The sequence below is a fragment of the Carcharhinus amblyrhynchos genome, unplaced genomic scaffold (assembly GCF_965287045.1).
Source record: "Carcharhinus amblyrhynchos unplaced genomic scaffold, sCarAmb.v2.hapA chromosome_319, whole genome shotgun sequence".
NCBI lineage: Eukaryota > Metazoa > Chordata > Chondrichthyes > Carcharhiniformes > Carcharhinidae > Carcharhinus > Carcharhinus amblyrhynchos.
In genome coordinates, this window is record NW_027650059.1 from 167501 (window position 1) to 184581 (window position 17081).

At 50.3% G+C, this 17081-nt stretch overlaps 1 protein-coding gene across 1 annotated transcript; it reads left to right on the plus strand.

Annotated features, from left to right (window-relative positions):
• Positions 1–17: 17 nt before the first annotated feature.
• LOC145339087 (uncharacterized) lies at positions 18–13731 on the plus strand (the record flags this gene model as incomplete). The annotated part of the gene is made up of 3 exons (XM_080183517.1): positions 18–116; positions 8390–8476; positions 13318–13731. A coding segment is annotated over exon 3 (306 nt), but the record flags the coding sequence as incomplete, so codon positions are not given.
• Positions 13732–17081: the final 3350 nt, after the last annotated feature.

The window sequence follows — 17081 nt, forward strand, 5'->3', positions numbered from 1 at the left end:
ACCTTCAACCACCTTATCGACCTGTCCTGCTGCCTTCAGGGACCCATGGGGACGTGCACTCCAAGGTCCCTCTACTTCCTGGTGTAGGACTGTTCACCGCCTATTCCCTCGGCTTTGTAAGTCCTCCCAAAATGCAGCGCCTCGCACTTTCCAGGCTTAAGTTCCATTTGCTGCTGTCTGCCCAACTGACCAGCTTGTCTACATCGTCCTGTAACCCACTTTCCTCCTCCCTCTTTACCGCATCTCCAAGTTTTCTCACTATCTCTCCCGCCATCCCTATTCCATTTCACATGTCGCCTCCTCAATCTCGCTCCTGCGAGATTCCTGTGCTCCCTTTCACGGACACCTCAGCCATGTCCTGTTCCATTTCACGCCCATTTTAACCCCCTCCATCTCTCTGATCAAACGTGGGGCTGTGAACTGTCACCCCCATCTACTAGGCACAAGTCAGGAGTGTGACGGAACACCCTCCACTTGCCCTGGATGAGTGCGGCTTCCAACGACAATCTCCACTTGCCCTGGATGAGTGCGCCTCTCCAACAACAATCTCCACTTGCCTGGATGAGCGCGGCTCCCAACAACAATCTCCACTTGCCTGGATGAGTGCGGCTCCCAACGACAATCTCCACTTGCCTGGATGAGCGCGGCTCCAACAACACTCGAGAAGCTCGACACCATCCAGGACAAAGCAGCCCCGCTCGATCGACACACTGCCCACAAACGCTCACTCCCTCCACCACCGATGCAGCCGTGTGTACCATCTACAAGATGCACCACCGTGACTCACCAAGGCTCCTTCCAAACCCGCCACCTCTACCATCTAGAAGGACAAGGGGGGAGGCAGCAGACACATGGGGAACACCCCCACCTGTAAGTTCCCCCCCTCCGAGCCACTCATCATCCTGACTTGGAAATATATCGGCCATTCCTTCACTGCGGCTGGGGTCAAAATCCCGGAGTTACCTCTCTAACAGCACTGTGGGTGTACCTACCCCACACACGGGAACTGACTGATGTCCAATAACAATTCTGGAATTCCCTCCCTAACAGCACTGTGGGTGTACCTACCCCACACACACACACGGGGAGTGACTAATGTCCAATAACAATCCTGGAACTCCCTCCCTAACAGCACTGTGGGTGTACCTACCCCACACACACACACGGGGGACTGACTGATGTCCAATAACAATCCCGGAACTCCCTCCCTAACAGCACTGTGGGTGTACCTACCCCACACACGGGGACGACTGATGTCCAATAACAATCCCGGAACTCCCTCCCTAACAGCACTGTGGGTGTACCTACCCCACACACGGGGACGACTGATGTCCAATAACAATCCCGGAACTCCCTCCCTAACAGCGCTGTGGGTGTACCTACACCACACGGGCAATGGGTTCAAGATGGCGGCTCACGCACCACCTTCTCAATTATATATATTTTCTAATTTAAAATTTAAGTTCATTTATTAGTGTCACAAATAGGTTCACGTTAATACTGCAATGAAATCCCCTAATTGCCACACTCCAGCGCCTGTTCGGGTACACTGAGGGACAATTTAGCATGGCCAATCCATCCTAACCAGCACATCTTTACACACTAAGGGGCAATTTAGCATAGCCAGTCTACCATAGGGTGGCACAGTAGCACAGTCGGTTAGTGCTGCTGCTTCACAGCTCCAGGGACCTGGGTTCGATTCCCGGATCAGGTCACTGTCTGTGTGGAGTTTGCACATTCTCCTTGTGTCTGCGTGGGTTTCCTCCGGGTGCTCCAGTTTCCTCCCACAGTCCAAAGATGTGCAGGTTAGGTTGATTGGCTATGCTAAAATTACACCTTAGTGTCCTGAGATGCGTAGGTTAGAGGGATTGGTGGGTAAAATATGTAGGGATATGGGGGTAGGGCTTGGGTGGAATTGTGGTCGGTGCAGACTCGATGGGCTGAAGGGCTTCTTTCAGACTCGATGGGCTGAAGGGCTTCTTTCTGCACTGTATGTATGATTTTATAATCACCTAACCTGCACATCTTTGGACACTAAGGGACAATTTAGCATGGCCAATCCACCTAACCTGCACATCTTTGGAGAGTGGGAGGAAATTTTACTTTCTCAGAAGACTAAGGAAATTTGGCATGTCCGCTACGACTCTCGCCAACATTTACAGATGCACCATAGAAAGCATCCTTTCTGGTTGTATCACAGCTTGGTCTGGGCTCCTGCTCTGCCCAAGACCGCAAGGAACTACAAAGGTTGTGAATGTAGCCCAATCCCATCACACAAACCAGCCTCCCGTCCATTGACTCCATCTACACTTCCCTTTGCCTCGGGGAAAAGCAGCCGGCATTAATCAAGGAGCCCCCCTCACGCACCCCGGACATTCTCTCTTCCACCTTCTTCCGTCGGGGAAAAAGATACAAAAGTCTGAGGTCCCGTACCGACCGACTCAAGAACAGCTTCTTCCCTGCTGCTGTCAGACTTTTGAATGGACCTACCTCGCATTAAGTTGATCTTTCTCTACACCCTCGCTGTGACTGTAACACTACATTCTGCACCCTCTCCTTTCCTTCTCTATGAACGGTATGCTTTATCTGTGTAGCGCACAAGAAACAATACTTTTCACTGTCTCTTAATACACTTGACAATAATAAATCAAATATTAAGTTGATCTTCCTCTATACCTTAGCTGTGACTGTAACACTACGTACTGCACCTTCTCTATGAACGGTATGCTTTGCCTGTGTAGCGCGCAAGAAACGATACTTTTCACTGTCTCCTAATACACTTGACAATAATAAATCAAATCAAATATTAAGTTGATCTTTCTTTATACCTTAGCTGAGACTGTACAGTACATTCTGCACTCTCTCCTTTCCTTCTCTACGAATGGTATGCTTTGCCTGTGTAGCGCACAAGAAACGATACTTTTCACTGTCTCCTAATACACTTGACAATGATAAATCAAATTAAATATTAAGTTGATCTTTCTTTATACCTTAGCTGAGACTGTACAGTACATTCTGCACTCTCTCCTTTCCTTCTCTATGAATGGCATGCTTTGTCTGTATAGCGCGCAAGAAATGATACTTTTCACTGTCTCCTAATACACTTGACAATGATAAATCAAATCAAATATTAAGTTGATCTTCCTCTATACCTTAGCTGTGACTGTAGCACTACGTACTGCACCTTCTCTATGAACGGTATGCTTTGCCTGTGTAGCGCGCAAGAAACGATACTTTTCACTGTCTCCTAATACACTTGACAATAATAAATCAAATCAAATATTAAGTTGATCTTTCTTTATACCTTAGCTGAGACTGTACAGTACATTCTGCACTCTCTCCTTTCCTTCTCTATGAATGGCATGCTTTGTCTGTATAGCGCGCAAGAAATTATACTTTTCACTGTCTCCTAATACACTTGACAATGATAAATCAAATCAAATATTAAGTTGATCTTTCTCTATACCTTAGCTGTGACTGTAACGCTACATTCTAAACCCTCCTCTATGAACAGTATGCTGTGTCCGTGTAGCGCGCAAGGGACAATACTTTTCGCTGTATCCCAGTACACGTGACAATAATAAATCAGATCAAAAATCAAAACCCGGAGGAAACTCCCGCAGACGCGGAGAGGGGAGGGGGGGGAACATGCAGACTCCACACAGGCAGTGACCCAATTGAACCCGGGTCCCTGGTGCTGCGAGGCAGCAGTGCTAACCAGCGTGCTGTCCTCCCGTGAACGAGTGAAACCACACCCAGACCTGAAGGGGAAGAAGTACAAACTATTTAATTTTCTCTAGCAGTCTGCACACTCATCGCCCGTCCCGCTGGCGAGGCTCACCCATTTCCACAGCAAACTTAAAACTCACCGGGGACGGCATAGGAAGCTTGTCCAATGAAGTTCCGTGCTTCGGGCCGCGTCCAGTCAGTGCGTCCTGCCCGATCGGGGGTGTGGGAGGCGGGGGGGGGGGGGGGGGGGGGTGGGGGAGGCTGTCCAGAGACCAACGTGGAGACCTCTGGAAGGAGAGGGAGGGGGGGGGGTTTGTGTCCCGTCTGCTAGCCTGAGATTCTCCTGCCTTTTTATACACCCTCATCACCGGGGTCAGGCTGGGACCGCACGCTGGCGGGGGAAACATGTTTGTGAGTCCTGGATAATTAAACCTATTGATTTTTTCTTTTTGTTTCCCCCCCCGCCTCCTCCCTGCTCTCGGTCTTCAGTGCCCCCGAGGGAGGTTACAGGAAAATCGATTGAATCGACGAGCTTGATGCTAATCTGCCTCCTTCTCTCTACTTGGTTCCCACCTCCCCCCCCCCCCCGCCACTCAGCCCCAGAGCTAGCAATGTACCGAGTGATGCCGGAGCGTGCTGGGTTACCGGCGATAAACAAAACTCTCGCTACGAGGAGGAGACCGCGAGCATCGCTCCTGTTTCCGGCACGGAGGAGAGTTGATGGCCGTATTCCGGAGGGTGGGGACAGGGTGAATAACAAGAAAGCCACAATCTCCCTACAGTGCTGAAAGGGGCCATTCGGCCTGGCCAGTCTGCATTGACTCTACGAGAACATCCCACCCAGGCCTTCCCCTCCTCCCTATCCTCATCACTCAACAAATTTAGCATTCCCCCTAATCCCGCACATCTTTGGACACTAAGGGGCAATTTAGCTCGGCCAATCCACCCTAACCTGCACATCTTTGGACACTAAGGGCAATTTAACATGGCTAATCCACCTAACCTATGCATCTTTGGACACTAAGGGGCAATTTAGCATGGCCAATCCACCCTAACCTACACATCTTTGGACACTAAGGGGCAATTTAGCATGGCCAATCCACCCTAACCTGCACATCTTTGGACACTAAGGGACAATTTAGCATGGCTAATCCACCTAACCTGCACATCTTTGGACACTAAGGGACAATTTAACATGGCTAATCCACCTAACCTCCACATCTTTGGACACTAAGGGGCAATTTAGCATGGCCAATCCACCCTAACCTACACATCTTTGGACACTAAGGGACAATTTAGCATGGCCAATCCACCCTAACCCGCACATCTTTGGACACTAAGGGACAATTTAGCATGGCCAATCCACCTAACCCGCACATCTTTGGACACTAAGGGACAATTTAGCATGGCTAATCCACCTAACCTGCACATCTTTGGACACTAAGGGGCAATTTAGCATGGCCAATCCACCTAACCTATGCATCTTTGGACACTAAGGGGCAATTTAGCATGGCCAATCCACCCTAACCTGCACATCTTTGGACACTAAGAGACAATTTAGCATGGCTAATCCACCTAACCTATGCATCTTTGGACACTAAGGGGCAATTTACCAAGGCCAATCCACCTAACCCGCACATCTTTGGACTGTGGGCGGAAACCGGAGCACCCGGAAAAAACTCACATGACACAGGGAGAATGTGCAGACCCCGCACAGACAGTGACCTGAGCTGATTAATGGAACCCAGGTCGCTGATGCTGTGAGGCAGCAGTGCTAACCCACTGTGCCATCGTGCAGTCTCAAACTGCTCCCTGTCAAAAACGCATCAAGAACTGGAGATTCAAAATAATGGCAAAGCAAGTGGAAGTTTTTTAATCATTCATGGGATATAGGCATCACTGACTGGCCAGCATTTATTGCCCATCCCTAATCGCCCTTCAGAAGGTGGTGGTGAGCTGCAGTTTTGATCTGATTTATAATTGCCACACGTATTGGGATGCAGTGAAAAGTGTTGTTTCTTGTGCGCTATACAGACAAAGCATACCGTTCATAGAGTACATAGATTTGATTTATTATTGTCGCGTGTATTGGGATACAGTGAAAAGTATTGTTTCTTGTGCGCTATACAGACAAAGCATACCATTCATAGAGTACATAGATTTGATTTATTATTGTCACAAACAAAGAACAAAGAACAACCCAGCACAGGAAACAGGCCCTTCGGCCCAACGAGCCCGCGCCGCCGCATCACCCTACACCTATTCTACCCTGCATGTCTACAAATGGGACCCTACTCAGTCAGATTCAGGGAAGAAATAGTGTCAATTTGGTAAAAACCAATTAGCCTAAGAGCACATCTTTGGGGTGTGGGAGGAAACCGGAGCGCCCGGAGGAAACCCACGCAACCACAGGGAGAATGCGCAAACTCCCACAGACACAGGCCCAAATCCATGTATCTGCACAGCCAGCAGTGCTAGTCACCGAGCTGTTGCGGCGCCCGTCTACCGGTCCAGGATCAAGCACACACACCGACACGAAGTACTAGGCCACTCCTGGACTTCCAAGAGCAGCCCACGCACGACCCGCCGTGTGCATGCCCCTCATTTGACACGAGGTGGACCTCCACCTGTGGAATAAAGACAAAAAATATTAATCATACAGCCTGCCCTTCCGGTGTCTCCCGAGGTTTAACCCTATTTAATAGCCCCTACCATATCCCTCCATTCTCGTTTCACTCATGTGCCTATCTAACTGCATCTTAAACGAGTCCAACGTTCCTGCCTCCACCACCCTACTCGGTAGCGCATTCCAGACCCCCACAACTCTCTGCGTAAAGAACCTTCTTCTCACCTCCAAATTATACCTCCCCCCCCTCACCCTTAAATGATGACCTCTCGTGTTCGTACCCAGTCTAGGGAGCAGTCTCTCACTATTAACTCTATCTATTCCCTTCAGTATCTTATATACCTCTATCATGTCCCCTCTCAATCTCCGTCTTTCCAAGGAGAATAGCCCCAGTTTCTTCAATCTCTCCTCGTAACCCAGTCCCCCCATGCCAGGCAACATCCTGGTAAACCTCCTCTGCACCCTTTCCAGAGCCTCCACGTCCTTCCGGTAGTAAGGTGACCAGAACTGGACGCAGTACTCCAAATGTGGTCTAACCAACGTTCTGTATAACTGAAGCATTAGACGGCAGCTTTTATACTCTATGCCCCTTCCTATAAAGGCTAACATCCCATAAGCCTTCCTAACAACGTTCTCCACTTGTGACGCAACCTTCATGGATTTGTGAACCTGCACTCCCAGGTCCCTCTGTATGTCTGTACTCCTAATCGGCCTACCTTTTATCACATAGCTCCTCTCTGCATTATTCCGTCCAAAATGCATCACCTCGCATTTGTCAGGATTAAATGCCATCTGCCACCTATCTGCCCACTGCACCAACCTAACTATATCCTGTTGTATCACCTGACAATCCAGTTCCGTACCCGCCAACCCTGCCATCTTGGTGTCATCAGCAAACTTGCTGATCACACCACCTACGCCCTCTTCCAAGTCATTTATGTAGACTACAAAGAGGAGAGGTCCCAGTACTGAGCCCTGCGGCACACCACTGGTCACTGGCCTCCAGCCCGACAAGGTCCCCTCCACAACTACCCTCTGTCTCCTATTTCCCAGCCAGTTCTCAATCCACCTAGCTACCTGGCCTCGTATCCCATGCGCCTTAACCTTTTCTACCAGCCTACCGTGAGGGACTTTGTCAAACGCCTTACTGAAATCCATATAGATGACATCAACGGTTCTCCCATCGTCAACCGTTTTTGTCACCATGTATTGGGATGCAGTGAAAAGTATTGTTTCTTGCGCGCTATACAAAGCATACCATTCATAGAGTACATAGATTTGATTTATTATTGTCACTGGGACACAGTGAAAAGTATTGTTTCTTGTGCGCTATACAGACAAAGCATACCGTTCATGGAGAAGGAAAGGAGAGGGTGCAGAATGTAGTGTTACAGTCACAGCGAGGGTGTAGAGAAAGATCAGCTTAGTGCGAGGTAGGTCCATTCAAAAGTCTGACAGCAGCAGGGAATAAGCTGTTCTTGAGTCGGTCGGTATGTGACTCAGACTTGGGTATCATTTTCTGATGGAAGAAGGTGGAAGAGAGTTGAAGGAAGATGTGTTGGTTCATTGCATTGGCCATGCTGAATTCTCCCTCAGTGTACCCAAACAGGCGCCAGAGCGTGGAGAGTGGGGGATTTTCATAGTAACTTCATTGTAGTGTTAATGTAAGCCTACTTGTGACACTAATAAATAAATTTTAAAACATTAAAACCAGCTGCTATTTTGCTTTCAGTCGATGCTGACCTTTATTCCTCTATTAACACACCCTGTTACTTTGCTTTCAGACAATGCTGACCTTTATTCCTCTACTAACACATTCTGCTCTTTAGCTTTCAGACCAAGCTGATCTTTATTGCTCTATTAATACATTCTGCTACTTTGCTTTCAGACAATGCTGACCTTTATTCTGCTATTAACACCTGCTCTGGACCAATGCTTGCGTCTTTAACACTATCGTCGACACTCCCTTCCAAAGGAAAAGTAAACTTCCAGTTCCAGAGAAAGGCTAATCCTGTTTTTTCCGTTAATCTGCAGATACTGCCAGGAAATTTGTGTTCCTGTTCGAGTGTCGGCGAGGGCTTGCGAGGAAAGCGAGAGGATAGGAGGGAGCGCGAGCTGAAGGTTCGATCTTATTCTGTCTAGCTCGCGCCGTAGTTGACACGGGGAGTAAGAGAAGGTGCCGGAACTGAGGATGAAAGGGGAACACCTTGACACTATCCCCCTGCCACCTCACCCCGGCAGTGGAGACTTAGTCAGTCATATTGAGAAGACAGCGGACCAGGAATTATAGGGAGTGGGATTGGACAGAGCTCGGCACAACATTGAGGGCCGAAGGGCCTGTACTGTGCTGTAATGTTCTACGAGCAACTAAATAACCTTGGATCAATGTCGCCCTCTCCTCCCCTTGCCCAGGATGGACCCCTGTCCCCATGAAGCAATTAGCACACCGCCAAAGGGCTGAGAGATGGCCTTCCTGAGAATGATAGAGATGGACAGACCCGAACCACGTCAGAAAGGCCCAAGTGCGCACTCCCGTTCCGCTCCACCGCCCCCTGCCAATACCTTTAGCCCGTTCGCAGCAGAGTTTTCCCCTCCAGGCTCGCTCAAGCCACGCCAACCACACCTCCCCCCCCCCCGTCCCCATCACCACCTCTCCTCCCCGCCCTCCATTATCCGGCCCAAGGTCGAGCAGGATGTCCCCACAGCTCATCATTAATGATAACCGTCAGAGTGGAGCGTGAAGGGCACAGCGTCCTCTCTGCTCAAAGCGTCAGGGCTTCGGCGACACAGAGGGGAGCCCACCTTCTGGGATTAGAACAGGTAGGGGTTTGGTGGCTTGTCCTGAAACAGAGAACAAAGGAAAGGACAGCACAGGACAACGCGGTGGTGGTACAGTGGTCAGCACTGCTGCCTCACGGCACCAAAGACCCGGCCTGGGTCACCATCTGTGTGGAATTCTTCCCATATCTGCGTGGGTTTCCTCCGGGTGCTCCGGTATCCTCCCACACTCCAAAGATGTGTAGGTTAGGGTGGATTGGCCATGCTAAATTGCCCCTTAGTGTCCAAAGATGTGTAGGTTAGGTGGATTGGCCATGCTAAATTGTCCCTTAGTGTCCAAAGATGTGTAGGTTAGGGTGGATTGGCCATGCTAAATTGTCCTTTAGTGACCAAAGATGTGCAGGTTAGGGTGGATTGGCCATGCTAAATTGTCCCTTAGTCTCCAAAGATGTGTAGGTTAGGGTGGATTGGCCATGCTAAATTGTCCCTTAGTCTCCAAAGATGTGCTGCTTAGGTGGATTGGCCATGCTAAATTGCCCCTTAGTGTCCAAAGATGTGCTGTTTAGGTGGATTGGCCATACTAAATTGCCCCTTAGTGTCCAAAGATGTGTAGGTTAGGGTGGATTGGCCATGCTAAATTGTCCCTTAGTGTCCAAAGATGTGCTGTTTAGGTGGATTGGCCATGCTAAATTGTCCCTTAGTGTCCAAAGATGTGCTGTTTAGGTGGATTGGTCATGCTAAATTGTCCCTTAGTGTCCAAAGATGTGCTGTTTAGGTGGATTGGCCATGCTAAGTTGTCCCTTAGTGTCCAAAGATGTGCTGTTTAGGTGGATTGGCCATGCTAAATTGCCCCTTACTGTCCAAAGATGTGTAGGTTAGGGTGGATTGGCCATGATAAATTGCCCCTTAGTGTCCAAAGATGTGTAGGTTAGGGTGGATTGGCCATGCTAAATTGTCCCTTAGTGTCCAAAGATGTGCAGGTTAGGTTGATTGGCCATGCTAACTTGAGCCTTTGTCAGGGGGATTAGCAGGGTAATTTAGCGTGGCCAATCCACCTAATCTACGCATCTTTCGGACTGTGGGAGGAAACAGGAGCACCCGGAGGAAACCCACGCAGACACAGGGAGAACGTGCAGACTCCACACAGACAGTGACCCGAGGCCGGGAATCGAACCCTGGTCCCTGGCGCTGTGAAGCAGCAGTGCTAACCACACTGCCACCGTGCCACCTCTGGCCCCAGAAACACTCCGGTGATATCGTACTGAGTGTAACTGTTTCCCCAGCAGTGTTTAAGAAAAGGGAGACTGGTTCCTTCCCCTGTAATTCAGAACGTTCTGGTGTTGTGTTCTGTGTAGCTTGAGTGTCTCAATTGTATGAAAAGGAGAGAGACATAAAGCAGAAATTCATATCCAATGTGTTAAGGACAGTATAATATATTTTAATGATATTCCTTGAGAGACATATTATTGTTTAGAACATCAGGGACAAAGTCCTCACTAGCGTTCATTTCAGTGGCTCTGTTACCTCCCACAGTGCGACGCTCCCTCGGCACCGACCCTCCCACAGTGCGGCGCTCCCTCGGCACCGACCCTCCCGCAGTGCGGCACTCCCTCAGCACCGACCCTCCCGCAGTGCAGCGCTCCCTCAGCACTGACCCTCCCACAGTGCAGCACTCCCTCAGCACCGACCCTCCCACAGTGCGGCGCTCCCTCAGCACTGACCCTCCCCACAATGCGGCGCTCCCTCAGCACCGACCCTCCCGCAGTGCGGCGCTCCCTCAGCACCGACACTCCCACAGTGCGGCGCTCCCTCAGCACCGACCCTCCCACAGTGCGGCGCTCCCTCAGCACCGACCCTCCCACAGTGCGGCGCTCCCTCAGCACCGACCCTCCCACAGTGCGGCGCTCCCTCAGCACCGACCCTCCCACAGTGCGGCGCTCCCTCAGCACCGACCCTCCCACAGTGCGGCGCTCCCTCAGCACCGACCCTCCCACAGTGCGGCGCTCCCTCAGCACCGACCCTCCCACAGTGCGGCGCTCCCTCAGCACCGACCCTCCCACAGTGCGGCGCTCCCTCAGCACCGACCCTCCCACAGTGCGGCGCTCCCTCAGCACCGACCCTCCCACAGTGCGGCGCTCCCTCAGCACCGACCCTCCCACAGTGCGGCGCTCCCTCAGCACCGACCCTCCCACAGTGCGGCGCTCCCTCAGCACCGACCCTCCCACAGTGCGGCGCACCCTCAGCACCGACCCTCCCACAGTGCGGCGCTCCCTCAGCACCGACCCTCCCACAGTGCGGTGCTCCCTCAGCACCGACCCTCCCACAGTGCGGCGCTCCCTCAGCACCGACCCTCCCACAATGGAGATAGGCAGTGCTTTGGGGCATGAAGTGTTATTGATGTTACATTTGGGGTAAAGAGAGAGAGTGGGAGTGTATTCATTGAACAGGCAGTTCAATGAATACAGTAATCTCACTGTAACCAGTCAGTTCTCGTCCAACCTTCTAGTTAGTAATCTGTAAACTAATCTGTATGGTTCCTTCACTGTCTGGGTGAGCGTGCCTCTCTTGCAGGAACCACCTTTGCACAGCAGAGGGTGGCAGAGCTGCAGGGTAGAGGCAGACTCAGTGTTCAGGGGTGTTTGTGCAGGTAATAGAATCCCCACAGTGCACAAGGAGGCCATTCGGCCCATCGAGTCTGCACTGACTCTCCAGCAGAACATCTTACCAATGTCCTTTTAAATATTTTTAAAATATTTTTAAGAAGCGGGTTGATGGGTTTTTGATAAGAGAGGGGATTAAGGGTTATGGGGAGAGGGCGGGAATGTGGAACTGAGCCACGACAGATCAGCCATGATCTTATTGAATGGCGGGGCAGGCTCGAGGGGCTAGATGGCCGACTCCTGCTCCTATTTCTTATGTTCTTATGTTCTTTCTCCTCTCCTATCCCCGTAACACTACCGGCTAATCCCCCTAACCTACACATCTTTGGAAACCAAGGGGCAGGGATACAGTGTAAAGTATTGTTTTTTGCGTGCTATACAGACAAAGCATACCATTCATAGAGTACATAGATTTGATTTATTATTGTCACCTGTATTGGGATACAGTGTAAAGTATTGTTTCTTGCGCGCTATACAGACAAAGCATACTGTTCATAGAGTACATAGATTTGATTTATTATTGTCACAAGTACTGGGATACAGTGTAAATAATAAATCAAATCTATGTACTCTATGAATGGTATACTTTGTCAGTATAGCACTCAAGAAACAATACTTTTCACTGTACCCCAATACCTGTGACAATAATATGTACTCTATGAACAGTATGCTTTGTATAGCGCGCAAGAAACAATACTTTTCACTGTATCCCAATACATGTGACAATGATAAATCAAACCTATGTACTCTATGAATGGTATGCTTTGTCTGTATAGCACTCAAGAAACAATACTTTTCACTGTACCCCAATACCTGTGACAATAATATGTACTCTATGAACAGTATGCTTTGTATAGCACGCAAGAAACAATACTTTTCACTGTGTCCCAATACATGTGACAATAATATGTACTCTATGAACGGTATGCTTTGCCTGTATAGCACACAAGAAACAATACTTTTCACCGTGTCCCAATACATGTGACAATAATATGTACTCTATGAATGGTATGCTTTGCCTGTATAGCGCGCAAGAAACAATACTTTTCACTGTATCCCAGTACATGTGACAATAATAAATCAAATGTGTACTCTATGAATGGTATGCTTTGTATAGCACGCAAGAAACAATACTTTTCGCTGTATCCCGATACTCTTGACAATAATAAATCAGATCTAATCAAAGTCCCTTCCACACCCCCCCCCATCACCTCCGCCTTCACCGCTGAGGGTCAGAGAGCAAACCAACAGTCGGCAAATTAATCCTCCCAATATTTAAATTGAAAACTCAGGACAATAAAGGGCAAGGAGCCTTGTGTGCCGGCCACACCCAGTTCCGCTGGGAGTGTTCTCTCTCTCCCGTCCTATTCTTGGCATGTTCCACGGTCTAACAGGTTAGACTGAAGCAGGAATGTTGCACGTCATTGAGTCTCACAAGGAAGTAACTCTGATAATTGCATGATCTGGTTTCCCTCTCACTCACTCTGTGTGTGTGTGTGTCTCTCTCTCTCTCTCTCTCCCCAGTGCCAACCTCTGAAGAGGCGATTTGATCCTGTGCCCTCCCTCTCCACCACTCGCCGCCTCGCTCTCCCCCCGTCCCCTTCCCCAAAGGCTCCCGGGTCTCCCTCCGCAATGATGGGAGCCAAGAACCCCCTGGTGATAGCGGCCGGGCTGCTGATCCTGTTGGTCGCCCTGGGGTTCTACCAGTGGACCCTGATGACGGAGAACGCCCTGCTGAAGCAGGAGGGCGCGCTGGCCCGGGCCTCCACCGGCAAGCTGAAGCAGGAGCGGGACAGCGCCAAGAGCCAGCTGGCCGAGCTGACCATGACCTTGGACGACAAGAAGCGCTACATCAGCGACATCGACGGCAAGTTTCTCAGGGTGAACGCTGAGCTGGACAACAGGAACAAGGCGCTGCAGCAGTGCAACGGGGAAAAGGTAAGGGAGTGGCGGGAAGAGAGCGGCAAGAAAGAACCAAAACCTGCATTTAAGTAGCGCCTTCTGCCATCTTTGGGCATCCTCAGCTGACAGCTAACGTGGGCGGGCACGGAGGGTTAGCACTGCTGCCTCACGGTGCCGGCGACCCGGGTTCAATTCTCGGCTCGGGTTACTGTCTGTACGGAGTCTACACATTCTCCCCGTGTCTGCGTGGGTTTCCACTGGTCACTCTGGATTCCTGCCACAGTCCATAAGGCATGCAGGTTAGGGTGGATTGGCAGTGCTAAATTGCCCCTCAGTCTCCAAAGATGTGTGGGTTAGGGTGGATTAGCCGTGCTAAATTGCCCCTTAGTCTCCAAAGATGTGCAGGTTAGGGTGGATTAGCCGTGCTAAATTGCCCCTTAGTCTCCAAAGATGTGTAGGTTACATGGATTGGCCGTGCTAAATTGTCCCTTAGTGTCCAAAGATGTACAGGTTAGGTGGATTGGCCATGCTAAATTGCCCCTGAGTGTCCAATGATGTGTAGGTTAGGGTGGATTGGCCGTGCTAAATTGCCCCTTGGTGTCCAAAGATGTGCAGGTTAGGTGGATTGGCCGTGCTAAATTGTCCCTTAGTGTCCAATGATGTGCAGGTTAGGGTGGATTGGCCGTGCTAAATTGCCCCTGAGTGTCCAATGATGTGTAGGTTAGGGTGGATTGGCCGTGCTAAATTGCCCCTGAGTGTCCAATGATGTGTAGGTTAGGGTGGATTGGCCGTGCTAAATTGCCCCTTGGTGTCCAAAGATGTGCAGGTTAGGTGGATTGGCCGTGCTAAATTGCCCCTTAGTGTCCAATGATGTGCAGGTTAGGGTGGATTGGCCATGCTAAATTGTCCCTTAGTGTCCAAAGATGTGTAGGTTAGGGTGGATTGGCCATGCTAAATTGCCCCTTAGTGTCCAAAGATGTGTAGGTTAGGGTGGATTGGCCATGCTAAATTGCCCCTTAGTGTCCAAAGATGTGTAGGTTAGGGTGGATTGGCCATGCTAAATTGCCCCTTGGTGTCCAATGATGTGCAGGTTCGGTGGATTGGCCATGCTAAATTGTCCCTTAGTGTCCAAAGATGTGCAGGTTAGAGGATTGGCCGAGCTAAAGTGTCTCTTAGTGTCCAAAGATGGCTGGCAAGGTGGCACAGTGGGTTAGCACTGCTGCCTCACAGCGCCCAGGACCCGGGTTCGATTCCTGGCTCGGGTCACTGTCTATGCGGAGTCTGCACCTTCTTCCCCCGTGTCTGCGTGGGTTTCCTCCGGGTGCTCCGGTTTCCTCCCACCGTCCGAAAGACGTGCTGGTTAGGGTGCATTGGCCGTGCATAGTTGCCCCTTAGTGTCAGAGGGGATTAGCTGGGTAAATGTGTGGGAATAGGGCCTGTCTGGGATTATGGTCAGTGCAGACCCGATGGGGCGAATGGCCTCCTTCTGCACCATATGGATTCTGTATATTAAGAAGATCCCAGCGATGGGACTGGAAGATCCTACTGGCAGCCAATGGCGGGCCATCTTTGTCAGAAGACACGCCCCCTCCACGAAAGTGGGGTGGGTGTGGGGGTGAGCATGGCCAAAAGTCCATCTACTCCGACGAGACTGGAAAACCCCGCCGGTGTGATGGAGCGGGATATATTGGACCTTTTCCTGAACTCCATTTTACGATCAAATCTGATTAGTTTTGATTTATTATTGTCACATGTATTGGGACACAGTGAAAAGTATTGTTTCTTGCGCACTATACAGACAAAGCATACCATTCATAGAGTACATAGATTTGATTTATTATTGTCACATGTATTGGGACACAGTGAAAAGTATTGTTTTGTGCGTGCTTCATAGAGAAGGAGAGGAGAGAGTGCAGGATGTAGTGTTACAGTCACAGCGAGGGTGTAGAGAAAGATCAACTTAATGCGAGGTAGGTCCATTCAAAAGTCTGACAGCAGCAGGGAAGAAGCTGTTCTTGAGTCGGTCGGTACGGGACCTCAGACTTTTGTATCTTTTTCCCCGACGGGAGAAGGTGGAAGAGAGAATGTCCGGGGTGCGTGGGGGGGGTCCTTGATTATGCCGGCCGCTTTTCCCCGAGGCAGCGGGAAGTGTAGACAGAGTCAATGGATGGGAGGCTGGAATCTCGGACAAAGATTCACCCCCTCACTGATTCCGCCTTGAATTCTCCCCGCTCTGCAGGACTCATTGGTCCTGATTCTACTCAATCGGAAGATGGACTTCAACCCGGATAAATGTGTGATGGTCCATTTTGGCAGGTCAAATGGGATGAAGGAATATAATATTAAGAGTAAGACTCTTAGCAGTGTGGAAGATCAGAAGGACCTTGGGGTCCGGGTTCATAGGACTCTCAAATCGGCTTTGCAGCGAGAGGACGTGGTTAAGAAGGCGTACGGTGTACTGGCCTTCATTAATCGAGGGATTGAGTTTAGGAGTCGGGTGATGATGCAGCTTTCTAAGACCTTGGTCAGACCCCACTTGGAGTGCTGTGCTCAGTTCTGGGAGCCTCATTACAGGAAGGATGTGGAAGCCATTGAAAGAGTGCAGAGGAGACTTACAAGGGTGTTGCCTGGATTAGGAGGCATGCCTTATGAGGACAGGTTGAGGGAGCTCGGTCTTTTCTCCCTGGAGAGACGAAGGATGAGAGGCGACCCGATAGAGGTTTATAAAATGTTGAGAGGAATAGATAGGGTGGATTCTCGGAGGCTATTTCCCAGGGCTGAAATGGTCGCTACGAGAGGACACAGGTTTAAGGTGCTGGGGGGTAGGTACAGAGGAGATGTCAGGGGTAAGTTTTACACTCAGAGGGTGGGGGGTGAATGGAATCGGTGGTGGTGGTGGGGGTGAACTCGATAGGGTCTTTTGAGAGACTTCTGGATGAGTACATGGGACTTAATAGGATTGAGGGTGATAGATAGGGATATCATCAGCGCAACTTGTGGGCCGAAGGGCCTGTTTGTGCTGTAGTTTTTCTATGTTCTAATCCCTTTCCATGAGAAACTGAATCCCTAAACAGCAGCACAATCGTTGGGGGGGTACAGGGCAGACTCAATGGGCCAAAGGGCTTGTCTCTGTGGTCCTGGCACTCCCCCTATGGCGCCCTGGTTGGCCTTGAGCAGACAGGGTGGTTTTCATTCACCGACGGAGTGCTGCGCCTCGCAGGTTTCGAACCTGCTTATCCACATACCACAGCTGCACCTGCCTCCCCCGGGAGCTCACAACAGGCACAAAATAGTGTCTGCGTCATTCCCAGTACAAGGGCAGGCATGGCACAGGAATGTACATGCAGACAGAGAGGGACAGAGAGAGAGAGAAACTGAGAGGGACA